Source organism: Anopheles ziemanni, chromosome 3 (genome assembly GCF_943734765.1).
Source record: "Anopheles ziemanni chromosome 3, idAnoZiCoDA_A2_x.2, whole genome shotgun sequence".
Classification (NCBI taxonomy): Eukaryota; Metazoa; Arthropoda; class Insecta; order Diptera; family Culicidae; genus Anopheles; species Anopheles ziemanni.
Window position 1 is genome coordinate 50613730 of NC_080706.1, and position 22002 is coordinate 50635731.

General features: G+C 43.3%; 1 protein-coding gene across 1 annotated transcript; it reads left to right on the forward strand.

Moving 5' to 3' along the window:
• Positions 1-1767: 1767 nt before the first annotated feature.
• LOC131284947 (uncharacterized) lies at positions 1768-19571 on the forward strand. Its single transcript, XM_058313805.1, has 9 exons — positions 1768-1835; positions 4804-4845; positions 7370-7534; positions 8096-8216; positions 9210-9357; positions 9703-10094; positions 13880-14035; positions 17580-17718; positions 18634-19571. The coding sequence occupies exons 1-9, from the start codon at positions 1768-1770 to the stop codon at positions 19569-19571; spliced, it is 2169 nt and encodes a 722-aa protein (XP_058169788.1).
• Positions 19572-22002: the final 2431 nt, after the last annotated feature.

Here is a 22002-nt window from a genome sequence, read left to right on the forward strand (position 1 = left end):
CTATACCAAGCCATTGTTCGGGAGCCAAATATGTATGAGCAAGTTTGATTACAAATGAACCAACACAAATCATTCAGGTGAATTGATTCAATTCATTCATTAAGAAGAGCCAACTCGCTCATCCACTCTGATTCTGTTTGCTCAATAGTATATAACACATCGCTACTATATAACCACAGTGGATTAGTGTAGTTCTTTGACTGTGTATACTAAGCATAAAGATTTAGATCGACCGTTTTACAATCGATTATACCAATTTGCTTTCAATCCAAACACGGAAGCTATCCAAGTTGTTTCAACATGTCTAATCAATCTTTACAGTAACTTATTCCAATTGATAAATCTATCAGGTGCTTTGTCCAAAGAAACTGAAATAGTGTTAAAACACTGTGCAATTAAGCCAATATAAAGCCATATTGCAAAAGTCTAGACATAAAAAAGAAGCATCATGGAAAATGGAACAATTTACAATATCTGCCAAAATCATAGAAGTATTCAATCTAACAAATTTCTTCACCAGAAAATATTGTTGGTAACAAATATTAACTTTTAAGTAATTTCCCGTAGAAGTTTTTATTAATCAGTAAACAATATTTATATTAAAGTCGTCTAAGCTGATATTAAAGTCATCTAAGAAGACGTATAAATAAATTAATTATTTCACGCTTTGGATTTTCATTCGTTCTATTTCTAGTTTTACGGTAAAATGAAGTAATTAATGGAGACAAGGAATATCTAATGCAATTATCCCACGTTATTCACAAAGTAATAAAAACTGCTACGATGGCTGTACTTCTAGCCGAGCTTAGCATGGCCCAAGGCACACGAACCGAAGGCAATTGGCCGTTGTCGATGAACGATATTATCGCTCCATCTCCACGGGCTAATACAGTTAGGACGATGCACCATACGTCACAACCAATTTGAACAAATGGAAACGAGCATAACATTAATTGCATTATCGCAGCATCGATCAAAACCTTTCTTCCAGAATTGTACCATTGGTGGCAAAGTGTCATCTTTCATCTCCCCGTCTCATTTTCACTCTTTCTTATATTACATCTTTTTTTTTCTCTCTCTCTGCTATTTCCACAGTTGCCGACAAGGTGTGGGCCAACTCAACTCCGGACAGCAGCCACGGTAGAATCCGTCGGCCATTGATTTGCCGTGGAAAAATCGATACCACTCAGGAAGTTTCCCGCGAGGCTCGCCCCCTGTTACTGTCAAACGCTGGATGGTTTTAATATTGCCCAGGCAAACGAAAGGCGTCCGACGGTTCGAAAGAAAAGCATTCCCGGCCGCTAACCACCCGCACGACATCCCTACCCCGTGGCTGCTTCCCGGTCCGATAGAGCGGACGGCGAAATGGTCCTCACTGCAGACGCTCTGCACCGACGCCGCTCGCCAATGTCTGTCAGCATTTTATCGCCGCAGAATCAGGGCCGGAAGCAACACCATCAGCAGCAGCCGGAGCAGCAGCAGCTATACAAAAGGCTGCAGCAACAGAACAGCCTTAGTTAATATCGTACCACATCAGCCGTACCGGGCGTTAGTGTTCACCGCCTAAGGCGCCCTTCCCTGCTGAACGACTTGACGGATCGGATTTTACCGTACCGGTCCGGGCCAGATAGTTATCCGGCCTCTGGAAGCGTTCCGATTCGCCGGATCGAGAGACGAGTGGAGAGGAAACGCACATCCAGCAGGATCATAACGCCTTAGTCATTGTCTTGCGCGCGTTGCATCGTTCGCACCGCCAACTGGGGAAGGATGTTGAAGGAACGGGAAGATCCGGACCAGGAGATATGCAAAGCGCCATCGCCCTCGTCCGAGGACAGGTAACCGTCACTTTTTTCGCTGCCTTCAACATCAGCGTGCCTTGCCTTGCACATGGCGCTATCGTGAAGAAAAAAAAATAAAAGAGCTCGAACCAAAGAATGATGAATAAAAATTGACCCACATTATCCGCGCATAGCTTTAGCTTGCCCGAGCAAGGTGCAGTCGACGATAGCTAGTAAACTGCACGATGATGATATTTAACGAATTTGCTCTAATTACGTTAAGCTTTCTATATTCCATACCTCTGCATGTTGCATGCAGAATAACTGACGTAGCAAGACCGACATTCGACTTCCCATGCATGCATTATTAACAGCGATAACATGCTTCAACTAAGGATGCATGGATAATGCACAAACGCCGACTAGACACAGTGCAAACTAATGACTCATTGAAAATCGCTACGTGCATACCGAACAAGCACCCGGTAGATAACGGCCATTAATTACCAAAGGCGCTCTCGGGATCAAAATTCAAATAGATTGCCGTCCGGGAAAAACCACCGTTCGGTCATCCTGTCGTCCTAGGATTCTACTCTCGTTTGTTGCTTTTCGAGTCTCCACCTGGGTTTGGGGACCGTCTCTTTTCTATTTTCGTCACGCCATCCAAAACGACCCGCAGCTCTACAGGTCTGCACTCTGCAACTATCGGCAAACAATCAATAATTCATCCTTCGAACACCAACCGGAACCTTACGTACCGGGGAACATTCGCCAGGGAAACGAATGGCGTTCGATTCTCAGATCCGAGCAATGGAAAACGAGGAAATCTATCACCGAGCGCATCCCAATGCCTGTGCCGGACCATTATTTACTGGTGGGCAGAGCGGGAAGTAAGAAGTGGTCAGTTTGCAATGATTCGAAAATGAACCTTTCGGCTCGCAAGTGGAAGAAGATAATGCGGACGAATTATTTGTTTCGAACAACTTTATCTCCTTCGTCAGACGAAATCGTAACTAAACTACAGAGACACAAGAAATTGCTCATTAAGTAGTACATTTCTCTGTTACTGGTCGATGACGTAAATTGTTCAGATTAGTGAAACAACCGGTGCTATGAATCTAATATACTAATTCATTTGAGTATATTAGATTCATAACATATAATAAAAGCAGTTACTTTGAACCAAAACAAATTTGGAAACAAACGTAAAAAGAAAATCTCGAGATTTTGGATTTTTAAGTGAACTGATTGAAAACCAGTAGATAAAGAAACACCAGATTTATGTAGTGTTAAATTTAATTTAATACTAAACTTGATATTAATCCTTGAATCTATGCACGGTGTGTGCGCTATATTGTCATTTTTTTAAGTTAACTAAAACCGTTTTATGGTAAACTACTTACAGCTCGAAGTAAAAGTAAACTGGACTTTGAGTTGATTTGATTCAAAATCATCGTGTTAACTACAAATAATCCTTCAAATGAAAATTTAATATTTATCTAGTCGGGAAATTACAGTATATCAACCGGAACATAATTGTCTGTTCTCTTCTGGTGGAAAACGAAGCCGTCCAGATTCGTCCATATACAAACGAAGCATGAACAGCTTGCACTAAGGGCGTGGGACTAGTGTTGCATGTAAATTTTGAACCCAAGCTACGAAGCCTCCAATTTTGAGATGCTTGGGCTTGGGATGACCCGTCCCAAAAAAGGTAGTCCAAAAAGATATACGTATCGTTCCCACGAGTGTAGCCCAACAGAACCCCAATGTTGGTTTGTCTTTCAATTTGCTACCTTCCTTCCGCGTTGGCGTTTGACTAGTCTAGTTGTGTTTGCCTTTGCGAGCATCCGGTATCGTTAGCAACCGTTGCTGTTTGTTGCCTTCCGGAGCGCTGGACCGAGTTTTGTATCCGCATCGAGCTAGGAAATCCTCTTAATGTGTCCGCTTTGGGTCGGGCTCGTAGGCGTCCGTTTTTACATCTCAACATATGGTGTTGGTGAGAACCTTTGCCATCGACGCCTCGACGGCCGATGGATCCGGGTGGTTCCGAGAGGTACTTGGAACGGGACAATAGGCCACGAACAGCCAAATATTCGAGAAAGGTTGGTATGAAATTTCAAGCACCGACAAACGTTACCTTTGGCCTCCGGTGTTGTCCCAAAACTCGGTTCGCTAGTCGTTTCAGCAGAAGACCGGAGGCGCATCAATTCCTGGCATCTTTTCATCGATCTGTGTGTAGGATGAGCGCTTAACAGTTTCCTTTTGATGAATGAAGCAACTAGCAGGTCGGTTGAAAGCCTTGTTGTTTCTATGGCGTTTTGAGAGTTTTGTTGCGAGCAGCCTATGCCTGGTATAATTGAAGTGATATCAAAACATAGAAGATCAAAAAGTACAATCAATTAAATCTCCTTTGATTGAACTACCATGTGACATCGCATTGCCACTCTATTTTTAATAGCTCAATAGCTTTATAGTTCTCTTATATGACAAAACTTGTGAAACAATTCTGCAAAGTACTGAGGTTGAACAAGGATACATGGACATGAAATAGTGTTTTAGAAGTGTTAATTTTTCACAGAAATTTGAAAACCGAACATGAGAACAAATAACTGTTGATCAAACCTACTTAAAGATTATTTAAAAAATGCATTACTCATCATTATTTCAAAGAATTTAAAAGACAAAGTAAAAAGCTCTCTGGAAAAATTTCGTTACCAAACTAAACTCAGTTACCAACCAATTTTCTTTCTTTTATTTTTCATACCTGCGATACGCATGGTTTTAGTGTTAAGAATTATTTCTCTATCGTTATTACTAATAAATCAAAAGAGAAACAAAATAACCTACTACACTCTTCACATTGAATAATGATGTACAATTTCGATAACTCAGCTAAAAGTGTTTTCTACCACATTTATTTGTTTCAACTTCTTTGTTATTTTAACCCTCCATGAAATGATTTCTACCATGTGAGACACACAAAAACATTTTTAGTAACACTGCTTATGTGCCCTTTTCCACGCAGGAAGCTGCACGACTCGGACGCGGACCCCGTCGGATCCCAACGGTAAGTAAAGCCCCGCTTCTCTGTCCAATCGGACACCACAACGGTCGAAAAACCTGTCCCCAAAGATTTGATTTCAATTTGGTTTAAACTCAAACAAATAAACATGTGTAAAAGAATCATTCCGCAGCAACGTTACGCCCCTGGGGCGATAAATAACTGGTTCTGCAGCCACGTCACAGCGGGCGACCGTAAACCGAACGGCTGCGGTTACGTTGTAGCCTTCGGGCCGATTGAATTACCCCGCTCTAAATGCAGTCGCACGATATGGTGCTAAAACACACGCCCAAGTGCACCACCCCGTCCAGTGCGACGCTCATAAAAGGACACGCCAGCACACACACACACACACACATACACATACACCATCGCACACTTGCGAACTAATCGAATCCATCCCCGGGGCAACCACCGAAAGGAACAACAACACGTCTCTTGCTTCAAAATTCCCACCGGAACCAAGCCTGCCCCTCCATCGCCAACCGATACCGACTGGCCCATGGTCTCCATGCAGTTGGGAAAGTGTTGGATATGTATGTTGAAGCATGCTTGCTAAATGAAGTGAAAACCGCACCAAGCGCACACATTCACGAGAAAGTTCACGCTGAAGAATGGCGTGGGTCAGGATGTAGGAATCATTTTACTGCCTTCCTGTTTTTTGCCCTTCCATCGTTGTCCCACGGTGTACAGATTCCGTGTCGTGATACGAACAAGTCCAAGGATAAGTGCAATAGCGTTCAACCTAGGAACCACACGATGGTCGAATGCAGCAACACGCTCGTGGGTTGACTTGACTTTTTGAAACCTTGCATATACAGCGTTATTTGCTGTATTGTGTGTTTATGTGTTGCACTTCTTTTCCTTCCACCAAAGAAAATATGTCCTCAACTGCCCCGCATCTCTGCGTTCACAATTTGTGATTATATTTTATTCTATCCAAATCACAAGACCTTCCGAAGCAGCGCTCTCCGCATGCCCTCAATGTAAAGCCACATAAACCCTATCCCAGGGCCTCGGTTTCATGCTGAAAGCGACCACCGTAAGTGAACACCCTCCAAGGCTGTTGATGGTAGTTAGTTTATTTTTTTGTTCAAACATGCTCAAACGGATGGGCACGTAAAAAGTAAACCCATTTCTTGTCCAGAGCCACTACACCAAGCATAATACTGCTGCTGTTCACAGTACCACTTGTTTGGATGCCAAAGTGGATTACGAATACGGAGCATGCCTCGGTGCCAATATAAAAGGTTTTATGAACAAAATATTATTCCGGTGGTTTAACGCGCAATACAATATCCTTTTCCAGCCGACCGAGCATGAAGTAGATAATAAATATGTTATTATCCGTCGTTTGTAAACCTTTTTTTGTGTATCCATAGTTTGGCCAAATCTTCTTCAGAGAGATTAAAAATTAACAATTTACATTTTATAAACATTTTGTTTATACTACTGTTTCATATAACATAACAATTTTGATTAAAAAATCAACACACTTGTACAGTGTACGAATCGGACAAAAATATTCAACGTGATTATGTATACTCCTACATGTTTCAAAAATTAGCCAAAAAAAAAACAATTTGAATTTGAATCGTTACTAAACTCTATTTTTATTGTGTAATTTCATAATAACGACAACAAATCCAGATTTTTTATTTCAAAGAAAAAGTTTGATAATTTCAACAAAAATAGTTCCATAGACTCAATTATTGTTAAAAACAATCAACCATTTTAATTACTAGACATAGCCTCAATAAGTGTTGAAAAATCTATCATCAACAAAAATATACTTTGTTAAAGTTGTTAGGACAACTTTGCCGATGACGCATAATACAAGGCATAAAGCAAGACACACATATTTTATTTATCTTGTACAGTGGAACTTTTTTTATAACTCAAACAATTAACTTCTTATTGAAAACCATAACCAGTATCTTCCCTGGTAAACTTATTTTATCAAATTGCTCGTCGTACACAATGATTGTTTAATCATCTTTCATTACTTAAAGGTGATCCTTTTCATTAAATTCAATTGAAAAAGTAAGTCTCGGACTGATTTACAAAAGGCCCCCCTGCCAAAGCATGGTAGACCGCCCTAATGCCAAATTAGCACACCCCAAGAGGCTTGGTGAGAGGAATATTCTTCTCGGGCGGCAGTCCCGGACCGGTGTCGTTTCATCATGGGAAACATCTTATTGCCAGCGCGCACGCAAAAGATGTGGAGCGTTTAGGACGGCGGCAATGTTTCAGCTGGCACGTGGAGCCGTTTAAGATAATCTGAATGATTTTATTTTTCCCGTCCCCAAAGGGTTCACGCATTGAGTCGGGAGGTTTGGCATGAAAACATGATATCTTTAAACCAAACGGTGGCACAAATTAGGTGGCGAAGCTCGGTGCTGAATCTTAGCTACGCATTGCGTGCTATTCATTTCAACAATTGTTTGAAATTATCGAACGAAAACCGCTCCCAACGATGGGCACCTCATCTTACTCACCGAAACATTTCATCTTTTCTCTTCCAATACAGAGTTTACAAGAAAACATCCTCCAATCAGTTGCTGACGCTGTACCTCGGCAGCCGGGAGCTTGTTGCCCGAAAGGGAGTAATTGAGCCGCTCAAAGGCGTACTGTACATCGATCCAAAAGTCATCGGCGAGGCTAAAATTTACGGCCAGCTCACACTCACCTTCCGGTAAGTAGAAACGCTTCATCCTGGACAATTTCTCCTTTCCATCATCATCATCATCGCTCAGATCGAAGGACCTCTTGAACTTTTTATAATCACAACTGGTGTCACCGACACCTCCGTGCCGTGTTAGTGAGCGGATGTGCCACAATCTGGACGGTTTTCCACCAAACTCGTATCCCCTGCGGGCCCAAAATGGGCCAAACAAATTGTGCCCCCGAGTTTACTCACGGGAGGATAACATTTTTTTCGCATCCAACCGGTTACGTTAACGGCCACTTGACGTATCCGGTTCACGAGTCCGTAATTTGACCAACGAACTGCCCTCTTCATTAGTGCTCTGCGAATCCTCTCCGGCTCGTTAATGAAAGGGAAGGATGTGGCCGAAGAGCCTGAAAGAAAAAAGACATCAAAAAAAGCTCAGTAATTAATTTTCTTTCCGATCGTACCTTATTGAGTTTATTTCTCTGCTTCTCTTCCTCCCATTTCCCTCATCCTACGACGGAACCGGCGCCGGATCCTGCAATTATGATCGCCCCCTCGAAATTACGCACAACACAACAACAGGTATGGCCGCGAGGACGAGGAGGTGATGGGCCTGAAGTTCTGCAATGAAGCCGTTATTGCCTTACAGCAATTTTGGCCGAGACCGGCGAGCTCCGAGGCGGAAACGTTGACCCCGCTGCAGGTATGTCGGGTGATGGTGTAAGGCACAGCAAAAAGTAATGTTAGGCAGACGCACAAAAAGAAAACTACAAACTTCTTTGTGATGGATTACCGTTCCACCCAATGTCCTTCCGAAAGCACGCAACATAATGGAAGAAAACTTACAAACTCGTTACGAAATTGTTAACCAGGGCAACAAATAATTATTACACAATTTTGCTCGTAGCAAACTGTTGTCTAAAATAATATTTAAGTCAAAATACAAACGACAGTACCATATGACAAACGAGGGAAAAATACATAAATGCTATACCAATATAGATTCCGAATTCATACGTAAAACAAGCTACATTTCCTGTTTTTGTTTTTCTCTTATGCTGGCAAGAGTACACAAATAAATGGATAAAGATAAATTCGTTTCAAGAATTTGTTAGTAGTTTGAAAATGATATTTTTTAGCAATTTTCTTCCAATAAGGAATAGAGGACAAAATAAAATGCATGTATGATTTTATTTTTATCAAAAGGTCGAAGGAGGGAAGTTAACAGAACAGCATTTTGCAAAACTTTCTAACTGGTAGAAATGCGTTAAATAGAAATGGGGCAATAATTCATAATAAACGCCAGCAAGATGATTTGATGGTAGCGTTGTTTTGTGGTAAACCGTACTCCTTCTATTTTTTAGAGAAATTTCACATGATGGTTTTCAAGATTTTTTTCGCAATTTCTTGTAGAAACGATGCAACGTTTCACATTGAATCTGCTTTTACGTGGTTTTGCTTATTAAATTACCTGGTGGCTGATGAAAAAAAACACCAGTATCAAACAAACAGTTACGCAAGTTGCATTAAAAGTTATTAAAAATATAGAAAGTTGCTAGCCTTCACCTTAATTGATGTTCGCTCTTCCTCTTGTTTGCATCGTAACCTACGCATCGCACCTGACACCGGAACCCGACCCGCCAACGCACTCGAACGGCGGCTCGAACTTCAAACGAAACGATCCACGAAACGACAGGAAGCACTCCTGGAGCGGCTCGGAAAAAATGCGATCCCCTTTGCGCTGGAAATTGGCACGCTGGCACCGCCGAGCGTGCAGCTGCTGCCGGCCAAACGCTACACCGGGGCACCCATCGGTACGAGCTACGACGTTCGCGTTTACACGGGTAAGTGCACCGACATCCGGCTGAGATGAGCGCTCTCCACGCCGAAGGGCCGTGCGTTCTGCTACCAAGCGTGAGTGACTTCCGGTCTGCAGAAGCCAGCCTATACGGTCGTCCAAACCGGACTGCCCTCTGCCGGTGGCTAATTGATTTACGATGTCCCTTCCGACGTCGTTGATTGCATCTGTTTTGGTTTCCCTTTCTCTTCGTTTCATTCGACGTTGATTTTTTTTTCTCTCTTTCTCTCTCTCTCGTGTAATATGCGCGGTGTACGGCAATGATGGACCCTGCTTTATCAAATGTCCGGCACAACAACAACAACAACAACGAAACACTCGCACCCTACAGCCGAAGCAGCCGGCGACGAACGTGTCCAGCGTAGATCAACTGTGAGATTAGGTATAAGATTAATCCATAAGATCTGCCTTGATAGCACCAAAGCCCCGGCCGCCCTCGAGACGGCCACCGTCAACAACTCGTTCGGCGATGGCGGCTCCGGTCCGAGCCCCAAAAGCCCACCGGCTCTTGCGCCCCAAAGCTCCATCCAGGGCACGGACAGCAATGCCAACAGTACCACCACCACCACGACCACCATTCCTCGGGCGCTCCGGTTGCGTCTGTCGCCGAAGTCGCTCAAGCTGTCCTCACTCCATCGGCACAGCAGCAGCGTGGACAGCACGAACGGGGGCATCAAGTCGTACGGAGATCATGCCATCATCGAGCTGACGGAAACGAACAAGGTATGTCCCGGGTCGGGAGTTTGGGTGTGTAATTTATGGCGGAAGCCTACGCCGGCAGAATGAATACGCGTCAGCTTACGTGAATTCGAAGACCAGGCCGCAGGATGTGTTCGATTGTTTGCGGGGTGAGCAAAAGAAAATTGAATTCAATTCATCACTTCACTGCTCCATCTGGCGCTGAACCGTCCTGGTGTCGGTATAAAAAAACATTCTTGCCTTTGTCCAGCGACCTTATCGTGCGAAGCATCACTATTCGTACCAGCTGTAGCTATTGTTATATTCTTGCAGAAAAACGATATTTTACATTCTTTTCACTCACATCAGCCAAGCAGTTGGCATGTTCGCGTTTTACATTGCAATTAAATTAAGACCCTATTATCCTTTTCATTCTGATGGAACACATACAGATCTTTTTTAACCAAATTTTTACTAAAGGACATTATTTTCAAAGTAAATTTTATAAGTTTGATCGCTATTTTTCGAAACGCTGCAACTTCGTCATTGTTAAAGATTTTTCTAATCTATAAACGGCTTCCATTTAGTACATTAGTTGATTATCTTTTAGCGTTTTTGAATTGTTATGTACCTTTGTAATAGTTTCATATCGTATATTAACAACATTTTGTGCTTCTTAAATGTGGGAATGAATTTAATGTTTTTTAAATAAGGAAAAACATGTTAACCTTATTTTAAGCTTTGTTTCAAAATGGTTAAAAAGTGAGCTGTTTTGTTGTTTGTTTGAAAATATCTCAAACTAAAAACTTAAAAAAAAAACTATTTTTATAACATACAAAAAAACCACTCGATTTCCTAATGAATTACGAACAAGTTATAACTTTTAGGGGTTTTTTATTTGAATCTAGCACGTTGCTGTTACTCGAGATTTCGTTTTGCAACCTCGTATATTACATTGAAATGAGTCAGCTAAAAACTTAATCGAAGTACAAGCTCAAATACTTGCGTCATACAAGTAATTATTAACATTATGTGCTTTAATATTTCCATGCTTATGATGAAAAACATACACGGCTACTGATTGTGTGTGTTTTTGCCAGCAACACTGTAATTTAAAAATAACACTCCCGCGCTCGAAACGTTTTTCGAACATTAACGGTTGTGCTGACGGTAAACAAGACAACATGCAAAAACACAGCTTCATTAATGATCTTCGCTCAGTGCGTACCTCGACGCGAATCCATCGCGATCCGAGGGGAAATGTCGTTCCCCGAACCCATACGAATCGGAATACGTCGACCTTTGCCAAGGCCAGCGTGCCTGCCGTGCACAAAACGTCGATTTCGCCCGACGTTCGACACGCTGACGCATGCTGTAACGGTTGAAATTAATGCAACGCTTGTTAAACACCAGGCGCCTCCATCGTACGCCGTCTGCCAGCTGGTCGCTCGCCGTGGACTTTTGCCAGCGCCAACGGGCGATGTGCCATGTGCCGGCACAGCAGTGCAGCATCCCGGCAACCATTCCCCCAGGGCTGGGGGTGGTTTGGCACCCAAATGAGTGGAGCCGAGGAATATCGCATTATTGCCGAAGCCCTAACGAGATGTGACAGCGACGTTGGCTGTGTTTTGGGGTCAAAAAAGATTTTTCGCCACCCACGGCCGCACGGTTTCTTTGTATTGCCAGGAGGGAAATGTTGTTGACACAGTCAAGATCCGTGCGAGTGGTCGCCCCGTCTGGCGTATGGACTGGGGGATCACCAACCAGGATTCCTGGAAACATTACAGGCAATGTATGCATTGGATAGGCGGTAACTATTTTGTGTATCATTTATTCATGTTAGTAGACCGAATTACACACACAAACAAGTCCTTGGGGCATGGGGCCGCACCAATGGGCCCTGCTGGTAGCGGGTTTCGATGGGTGCAAACGACATTCTAGTACGCATCAACCTGACGACACGATAACGACCCGGTAGTTGTTTTTGAAGCTATTTTTACCCGTCGGCATAAGTGGGCCTGCTCCGTGGCGGGATTCCAGCAATGCGCAGACCATTCTGCTGGGCACAGGAGAATAAGCAGACAGGCAACGGATTCCCCGGAAGGAAAACAACCAAAATTTTGGGACCCCATTTCCACTCCAACGATAAGATCATCCGGAGACTCCGGCTGCTGCGTTTTGTGTTTGGTTTTATGTTATTCTACTTTTTTACGGCCACCCTCCACATTCTTGCCGGCTATCCAATTATGAAGGTCATTATTTGCGTTGATGATGAGGGATTCATTTCGTCGCACTAGCGTTCACCCCCCTCCCGAGGGGTATCTCGTGCGGAAGAGCCAAACAACGCCTCCCCTTGGCCCGTGTCGCAATGGGCTGGAACCTTTCGGATCGAGTAACCCAAGTGCTGGGCTTTTCCATCTCCACCATCCACTCGACCACGGGAACGCGCATAAGGCAGTCCCATAATTTTCCTACCCAGATAGAGCGCCACCGTACGTCATGGGCTCGTTCGGACCCTTGAGGACCATGAGGAGCGAGCTGTACAACGAACCGTGAATAATTGATTCCCTAGCCTGCCTGTTTCGCCAACGAGCGGTTCGGGAATGTTGCGTAGCGTTGAGAAACCAGAATATGCTTACTTGACTTTTCCTTTCCGAGCTGGACAATGTGCTTTATAAATTGCGGTCCCTCTCGGGGTACTTGAAAACTGAACGGGGCATAATCCTGCTAGCTAATCAAAGAGAGAATTCAATTTGACTTTCGTATCTTCTACCTCGACTTGCACTGTGCTGTTTTATTGTTTTTCATGAATTACACTACATTTTTAAAATAAATAATTCTGTTTCCTATTAGAATCAAAGATATATTTGTGCATCTATTTGAGCCGGCTCGTTCGGACGTGTCCAAAACGCTCTTAAATATCAGCATCAGGCGCTTATGGGAATAATCGGGTCTAGTTCGAAATATTCCAATTTTAACGAAAGGCTTTTCCAATCATTGCATGCACAATATGTAATACCAGGGAAATTCAAAACCTTACCACGATTGGATGAACGCAAATCAGCTGCAGCGCTGTTTACGGCCGCCCATCGGTACTTGCACTAGATTGACGTTCTGATCTGCATTTGCGAAGCTGCCAACGGACGTGACGCGTTGGTTTGGACAAGCTTCTTACCAACGGATGCTTAACACGGCACGGAAACTCCGGCAGAGCTCCGGCGAATCATCACCGGGGATTTGTGGCGCGACCGTGCAGGGGCGAAATGCGGCCAGAATGCGGTACGATTTGAAGGCACGAGGAAGCAGCGCCAAAATTGACATGGCAGCACGTTTTGCCGCAGGAAATTGCGGGAAACGAGCTCCATTAGTCCCAACGAAGCATGGACGAGGATCAGTACTCGGTTTGATTAGTGGAGCAGTTTGAACGATTGGTCTCTACAGAAAAATAGAGCTTCGAGATTTGGTCTTGTCTTTTTGAGATGAACAAATAATGCATTAATCGACTGTAATTTAAGAATATTCCAGTTTTTGGGAAAGATAAAAAGAGAAGAAAAAGTAGATGCAAGTTAAAATATTTAGTTTCACACATGTACTTTTTCATATCAAGCGTTTGAATATAAACCATTCCATATTTAAATAAAGTTCGAATGATGATTAGCTAATTTTTTAATTGGCTGAAATCGGTGCGATGTGTATCTTTTAAAGCATTTGTGGTTTTTGCAGCAGCTATCAGGTCCCAGGTGACGCGCAGATCAACGCGTCAGAACGATTATCCCTTAAACCATTTATTTCAAACCATTTATTCGTTTCGTTTTTCTTTTCTTCCACAGGGACCGCAGGTATCCGTCGACAAGCCATTCCTGTGGGCGGACGGTCGTGTCAATCTGAAAGCATCGCTCAACAAGGCGGCCTACGTGCACGGCGAAAACGTTACCGTTACGCTCGACATCAAGAATGACAGCCGAAAAATTGTGCGGAAAATTCGGGTAAGCTGTGCTCCGTCGCGCGGTCCTTTTCGGAACGGGTAAAGGGAAAAAAGGGACTCTCGTTACGGCTACATGCACATTGTTGCACGGCCCGCTATGTTTCGGGGAAAAGCGCGAATAGCTCGGTTGACCAGCCCGCAATCATACATACGCGATGCTAACCTTTATTCATCCATTTTTTGTACTGTGGAATGTTGTGCCAACCATCAAACCGTGGAATCCGACCACCGTCCGACCAGCGGTAAACCTTTTTACCATGCCAAACAATTGGTCAGGTGCGGTTATTTTTTTTGAGGAAAATCTCAGCACCATTGTTCTGATCCCTCGAATAACCCTCGGGACAGCATATTCTCGTCCCTTTTCCCTAGCGATCGTTTTGACTGCTAGTGGGACTCGCTTGGGCAGAAACCCGATCCAAATCTACGCCGAAGATGTGCCAAATCTATTTTTCGACTTTTGGCACCATTGGGACCTTCTTCTCGAAAAAGCTGTCATCTATACGAGGGGGGGGACCTGTTGAAAGCTGAATAAATCATACGTGCTGTCGTAAAACGTTTGCATTTCATAGGATTTCCCTTTCGGTGGAGGCCGTCAAGTGTGATTTACATAAAAGTTGCAGCCGAAATAATCACAGGACGGTAATATTGTGGAATTCCGGGAATGTTAAAGCATGAAAGTGATTACGGCTCGGTTTTTAATGTGAACCCTTAACGGGTATGACGCAGTGAAATCAAACATTAAACCAAAATAATGTTGATACCCTCTGTTTTTAAACTTTCCTGTTTTGGAACAAAACGTTTTACTAAAACTTTCACAGTGTTTCATTAAAAAATTAAAAATTACCTAAAAATTAACAGCTTCTGCTTGACCCATTGACAAGGTTTTTTGTTGCTTGTCTAGTGTTGTAATTGATTGAACAAATGACAATGGCCGTAACTTTTTTATATTGCTAAAATCTATAACTTCCTTTCTGCCTTCCATTCTTGCAAACGCCTTTCAGCGACAAAGTACCGATGCAATCCAAAACGAATAATTTTTTACATTGTTTCCAAATACGGTTAAATGGAAACATCTAACAAAAATGTTGGCTTTAAAGAACATTAAACCTTTAAGGGTTTACATACTTTTCGCTGTTGTCAGCGCTGCATGTGAGCGCGTAATTGCGTTGTACAAATTACCGAGCACAATGCAAGTATTTTATCCGGATTTGTTGCTGCACAACCCACGGTGCAGTGCATCTGTATTGTTCACTCGCGGCAGAAAATCATCCACCCCCCCGCGACCGAGCGATGTTTTCGTTGGTTTATTAAATTTGCAGGCGCTTCACGGTACATTTATACCAGTACCTCAATCGTGGTACAGTTAAATTATGTTATTGAATGTAATAACCACTGCGAATTTCGATGCGAACAAAACCGGCAAGACGGTTTGACATTCATTGGTCCTTTTCCAATTAGGAAACGTTTCCTTCATTAAAGGAGATTTTTCCTATTCAAATCGATTTGGGTAAGATGTTTCCGATAATTCAGTTTCCATTCAACAATGACTGACGGGTGGCATAACACAACAAATTGAATCATTTAATGTTAGTAAAATGAAAAAAAAATGTTATCGGATACCGTACCTCGAACCGGATACGACTTTAAAGGATTAAACTAGTAGCTTTAAGTTGTTGTTATAATTTTTACTTCATGTGGAAAAATGGACCATATTTTGTTGGCAAGCCATCTTGATTCCTAGGAATTTTTAACCGTCTCATTAAGTCGGAAACAACCTAAGCACTGTAAGACGACCGACGACCGAAGACGAATAAATTAGCCAAGTCAATGGCCTTGCATACTGATAATGATGCTTGCTCAAATAATTTTTCAGCACAAGTTAATCCATTGATGTCCTTAATTAGTGCACGGAACATGCCTACGGCACCGGGGTCCCTAACGCTACGGCAAACAGAGACCTCTAACCCTTTCATGCTTTTCCGTATGTATGTTCGCTCCAGATTGCTTCCATCGTACAGATAACCCTATCTGGTCCCGCTTGTGTCATAACTTTAGCTTTTAGCGTCGTTTCAAACTCCCCGTTAAAAGCGAGCCGTAAGAGGGGAAAAAAGCCAGAAAACAGTACCGACAGTACCGGGAAGCATGAAAATGGTTTGTGCGATTTCCACCTACCACCGGATCGTTTACTCCGCTCGCGTTCGCACGCACGTCGGGCTCGAGCTGGCCATGAATATTCATGAGAATCTTCATCAAAACGAACATCAGATTTCGTACGTGTCTCGAGCCACCGTCCCCGAGCGTTCTCCAACGGAGTCGACACGAAACCAGAGCGGCATGGCGCGGGAAGGTGGTAAGATTTATTTCCACTTTCCACCAAGGCCGGAGTAACACTTGCCCCTCGCTGGACGGCGTGCGAAAAAGCACCAAGGCAAATGGGAAAAAAGAACTGAAAGTTCCATGACGTCCGACAGACTTCCGCCCCCTCCTTAAACCATCCGACGCGCCAAGGTGGAACTGGGCAGAAGTTAATCTGTTTTAGTATCTGAATGTTTATCGTCCCACGCCCGGCAACAAGGACCCACCCCCCCGGATGATGTATCATATACGGGAGGGCTAAGTTGACGCAGGACAATGGATAATAGATATGTATACAAAGAGCGAAGGCTGCCAGCCTGGTTGATGGCAAGGGACACAAAGTTCCATGATTGCAGGGTGAAACCATAGGCCTAAAGTTAACGTAGTCCCACATCAAAGGGGGCAAGTAGCTGTTCGAACATCCAGAGTGACCCTCAACATCTTAACATGCAACGCTCATACTACAATTTTTACTCTGCTTATCCTTATCAATACAGCTATTCCATGTCGTAAGGCTACTTCTCAAATAACAAGACTAGGAAAACAAACAAATGTGGCTTAATATAAAGCTAATCTAAACTTGAATAACAAACCTGGGCAGACCACAGAAGCAAACTTATTTTCTGAACCATAAAATTTTAGATACTTTGAGTGTTCATCAAATATATTTATTCGTAACGTTACGCATTAGTGGGTGCAATTACTAATTTAACTTTAATAGATTTACTAAGCCAAATGTAAATATGAAATTGTTTATTTAACACTCAATTCAATTAAATTCACAATGCACATGCAAAACTCTTTTGAAATCTGAATCTTGAAAAATTAATTAACAACGTTGAAATATTTGCATTAGAATGTATGGAATAGGCCACTGCAGCTAGACTGAATAGATCTTTAGACTTTTGACTTTAGACTTTCCACTCATGAACCACTTGTGGAAGCTTCACACTCAAAACATTTAACCTTTTTGCAAACTATGACAGTACAAATATTTAATCTTTTTTTAAACTATTACAGTGTAACGAAAAGATCTGAAAACACTACCTAGCCATGCTCTGTGTATGCATTAGAAAACCCCCTGTCACATTTTATTGATCTCTGGTTGTTTTGCTTCCGCTTGTTTTATGTTCACATTTGCACACCCGTGCCACGCTCGTCGATGTCCTTCTGGGCTACCGTACATTCAGCTGGTCGCCGTGCAGCACGTCGACGTCTGTATGTTCAGCAACGGTAAATTCAAAAACATCGTCGCCGAGGTGGACGTCAGCAAACATATCGGCCCGGGCGATACGCTTCATGCGTCCTACTCGCTGCTCCCGGTACGAGGTAAGTGATATTTATGGGTTCCGTCCCGTCCACGCCGTCGAAAACGCAGCCGGATGTGATGTATACACAGTGCCGCAGCCGTGTGACTTTTTGGCTTCGACGGCCGCATCGTTGGGAAACATCCTCTTTCCCCAAGTGTAAGGTAAAGGTGTGTTTCGAAAAAAAGGCACACAATGTCCTGCTGTAGCTCCATTCGCGCTATACAATAATCGGAATGGTTTCCAATTTTTCGGTCCCTTGGGGCCATGAAATGGCGTATAGTGTATCACCTTCCAACTGAAGCTCGTCAAAAAAACAAGGGACCGTGACGCACATCACCTGACACTGCTTGCTCGGTGGTGGTTGGGTAAATGGTAAAATGATGGTCAATCAATTGTGGCCATCGATCGTCCCTGGGTGACGCTAAATTCAACAAAAGTTGAAACTTAAGAGCGCGTGTTGCATTCCCAGCACGCTATTAAACCACTTTATATTGACTTGGGTGCGGTGTTGTGTATTTATTGCCAAATTAGGGGCAACATGAGTCATTACATATGTTTCACTTCATATTAACAAAACTAACGGCACATAAATTCCAAAGTCATCATTACCGAGGAACCTCTAAGGTACGTGCATGTACCTGTTCCTAAATAGTTCAAGATACCAGTAAACAATTCCTTACCAATGCTGCGAGGTTTAAGGTTTAACGATTATTGATGGTTTAATTTCAACCGTGACAACAGATCAAACATTTGAATTTTTCACGTTTATGGTAAAAAGAAATTTTTAATGGGAATAAATCTCTTGCTAGACCAGCATCCAATGACTGAAATCTCTTTTTACAAGACCAAGAAAAAGGTTTTTTAGCTAAATACGAATGCATCTTAAAATACCTATTCATACTATTGTATACATTCTTTATTCCATTGCATGTAGGCACCACGAAAAACTGGATCGCTGTGGAAGGTGCCTTATTTAGCAGCAACAGTGCCGACCCGAGCTCGTCCGCCTACAACTCTAAGCTGGCTACCAGCGCCCCCCGGGGCATGCTGTCTGCCGCATCGAGCGGATCTACCGAGGAGAAGAACGTGTTCGCCATCTACGTGTCGTACTACGTCAAGGTGAAGCTAATACTCAGCAGCATGGGCGGTGAGGTCTCGCTCAAGCTCCCGTTCGTCCTGGGCAACGTGGAGCTCAGTAGCGCCGGAGCCAACAAACCGCCGGACACGCTCAGCGGGTTGAAAAAGTTACGCGAGCTACGACACAAATCCACAGCAATTGCCAGCAATGGCGGTGTGGGCGGCAGTCTCGACTTTACGCCCTGCCGGTCACCCCTCTCGAAGGAGCTCAGCGTGCGCGACGTGGACGAACCGGAGGAGGACGATCCGGTGGCGGACGGTAGCCGGGAGGCGTCGGAGAATCGTGTGCGTACCCTGAACCAGCACAACGCAACACAGAGCACGGGCGTCCAGCGGCGGATAGTGGGTTCGTCGGCGGACACGTCACCTTCGGCAGCGTCGGCGGCAACGTCGGCCGCCTCCATCGGCGGCCCGGACCAGTCTCGTGAAGAACAGACCACCATCAACAGCCGCCGGGAGCTGTTCCGAAACTCTAAGTTCAACGACAACCTCAACAGCACGATCGACATCATTACCGAGGACTTCCAGACCATTACGGCCAACATCTCCAACCTGATCAAGTCGGATTCGAGCAAGTCGAACCTGAACGAGGCCGGCGCCTGCCCGCAGGAAATCAGCGTTGAGGCTCAGATCCATTGTCCCCAGTCTGCCCTCGAGGAAATTCCAGCCTGCATTGGAACGCATTCGGAACCGTCGTTGACCGGGACAACCACTCCGCAACCGACCGAACATTGATAATGGAAGGACGTCGCCGGATCGAGAGGACGTCGCCGGATCAACCCGAAAGAACTCTATATTTATACCGTATGTGTGTCTGTTTGTGAGTGTATTTACGAACGATGAGTGTGTGCGTGTGTGTGTTTGCGAGCCTTTAACTGTGGGCTAGAAGAATTGCACCTTTTAGCATTCGAGACACTAGTCAACGAATGGGCAAACACTGTGTTGAACAATCCATTTGAGAGAATAGTCCCATAAGGAAAACCCCAACCAGTGGCGTGGTACTGAATGTAGCGAAACTAGTAAAGTAGAGTAGCAACTAGAAAATCTTATCATGAAACAGCCAAAGCAACAAACAGACAGAGTAATCGACCAAATTCTTACCATGTTTAGACCACATAGCAGCAAAAACCAAAAATAGAAAAGGTAAACCATTTAGAAACAAACTCTAGCCAAACCAAGTAACAAAAATGACTTAAATCGGCAGGGACTGATCGGTCTGAGGAGAACAGCAGAAGCTTTAACTTCTACAATCACGCACCCGTCATTTGGCGAGCTTTGATGGAATGCACTATTAGAGAAAAGAGGCCATCCTTTGTCGACAGATATATCCTACTTCTAGCGAGTTGTAAATGTCTAGTCTATTGCGCAAATGCTCCATAGAAGGGAACTTATGTTAACTACGAGTGTAGGAACTAGATCAAAGGTGACACATTTTCTTGTCAATGTTTGGTCCTAAATCGCGAATCGATCGTACCCTTAATGAGAACTGACTTACCCTAACGGTCAACCCCAGCCTCCAATAGACTTAGGAAACTTTTGGTAACCACAAGCAACGTTAAAAAATAGCAAACCCATACCGTTCCGACCTACAACCGATGCTTTCTAGAGACTGACGGCGCGTGTGTATTTGCACAGAAATCCTAAATCTAAGTTCCATGAACTCCTACTCGCTGGTCCCTGAAAGAGAAGGATGAGGTACGTACGAAACTTGAGCGGTGGAAGGGTTTCGGGTTTCATGGAGTTGGTAGAACGCTGTGAACTTGTCAGTTTAGCCTCCAGCCGTTTATAAGTAAATCATTGATACATATCGCTTTCTTCTTAAAATGCCCTCTTTCGAGTCACGTTTCGACCGTCAAGGGGTAACTTCGTAATGGAAGAACCGATATATCGAAAAGACAAAAAAAACCGATAGACCAACAACATCTGAAAACTATTAGTCTTCAGTGAGTTATTATTACTATCAGACTTTAAAGTCAAAGCGAGGAGATTTATTGCAAGTATGCTACAAATAGTACCCTCAAAGCGGAACCTAAATTAATTTACAAACTTCAAACTTCAATTTCACAAAATTAACTTCCTTCACCTTCCGAATTGAATTGATGCCACTGATTATTTTTCGCATAGTAAGTGCATATTACGACTAAAATGGATGTGTGAATTGAAATAGATTACCATTGCTATTTATAAATGCAAACGTAACTTGTTTGTTGTGTACATATTAAATACAACATAGGATAAAAATTCTTCGATGCGATATGATGTTTTGTGGAATGGCAAACAACGCACATCTGTACGGAGAAAAACTGATGAGATAAAACGCATTCTTTAGTGATAGGAAACCAAAAGAAGACGTTTGAAATTTGTTTGATTTCCACGTGTTGCTTAATTTTACCATTCCCGGTCGGGCATGTCGCACAGGGCATGCGGCCAATCGAGTTGGAACAAGCGGGCAAATTTCGTACTTCGGATGATAAAGTAGAGAAGCAAAAATAATACAAACACACAAAAGTTAATCGCACAAAAAACTCCCATCGTTTAATCCTTTCGATCCCTTCCGCTCCACTTTTTAAGATGCTGTGCATCGCTTGGAAGGGAAGGAAGGAAGCATTCGTAACTCCTCGTGTCCTATCCCCGTTTGTACGATGTGTATGCTAATTAGTACTTCTTACGATGAACTTGATAGATGTAAAATGCTAGTTAAAGATGATAGTAGTGTACCGGTACGGTCCCAGGCAGGAACTACAAAACCGCAACTGCAGCGCACCGTTGTCGGTTCCGTTTTATTTCTCTACACTACGAAGAACACTGTAGCGCCAATTCCTAGTATGTATGTCCGAATATTATACGGTACCGAGATATTGAGCTGGACGAGTAAAATAAATTGATGTTTTGTAAAAATAATGCTCTCGATCGATAGTACATTATTCTTAATACATTGTTTCAATATGAAGATTAATTTTCACTAAATGAATTTCCAGGTACTGCCTATTTTGGGTGTAACTAGTGCACCACCCAGTTATATATATTTTACTGTGAATAAAGCTACCGTAATTTATGTCCGAAAAAAACTACCCAAATTCAATATTTAAAGCCTTGCAGTAGCTAAATCAGCTGATGAAGAAATTCAATTGTGTTTAGCCCTGTTACTCAACAGATCGCAAAACGA

Coding starts and splice junctions, on each gene's coding strand:
- LOC131284947 (XM_058313805.1), top strand. CDS start 1,768: ATGTTGAAGGAACGGGAAGATCCGGACCAGGAGATATGCAAAGCGCCA. Junction 4,846..7,369: donor GACCCCGTCGGATCCCAACG/GTAAGTAAAGCC, acceptor CTTCCAATACAG/AGTTTACAAGAAAACATCCT. Junction 10,095..13,879: donor AGCTGACGGAAACGAACAAG/GTATGTCCCGGG, acceptor TTTCTTCCACAG/GGACCGCAGGTATCCGTCGA.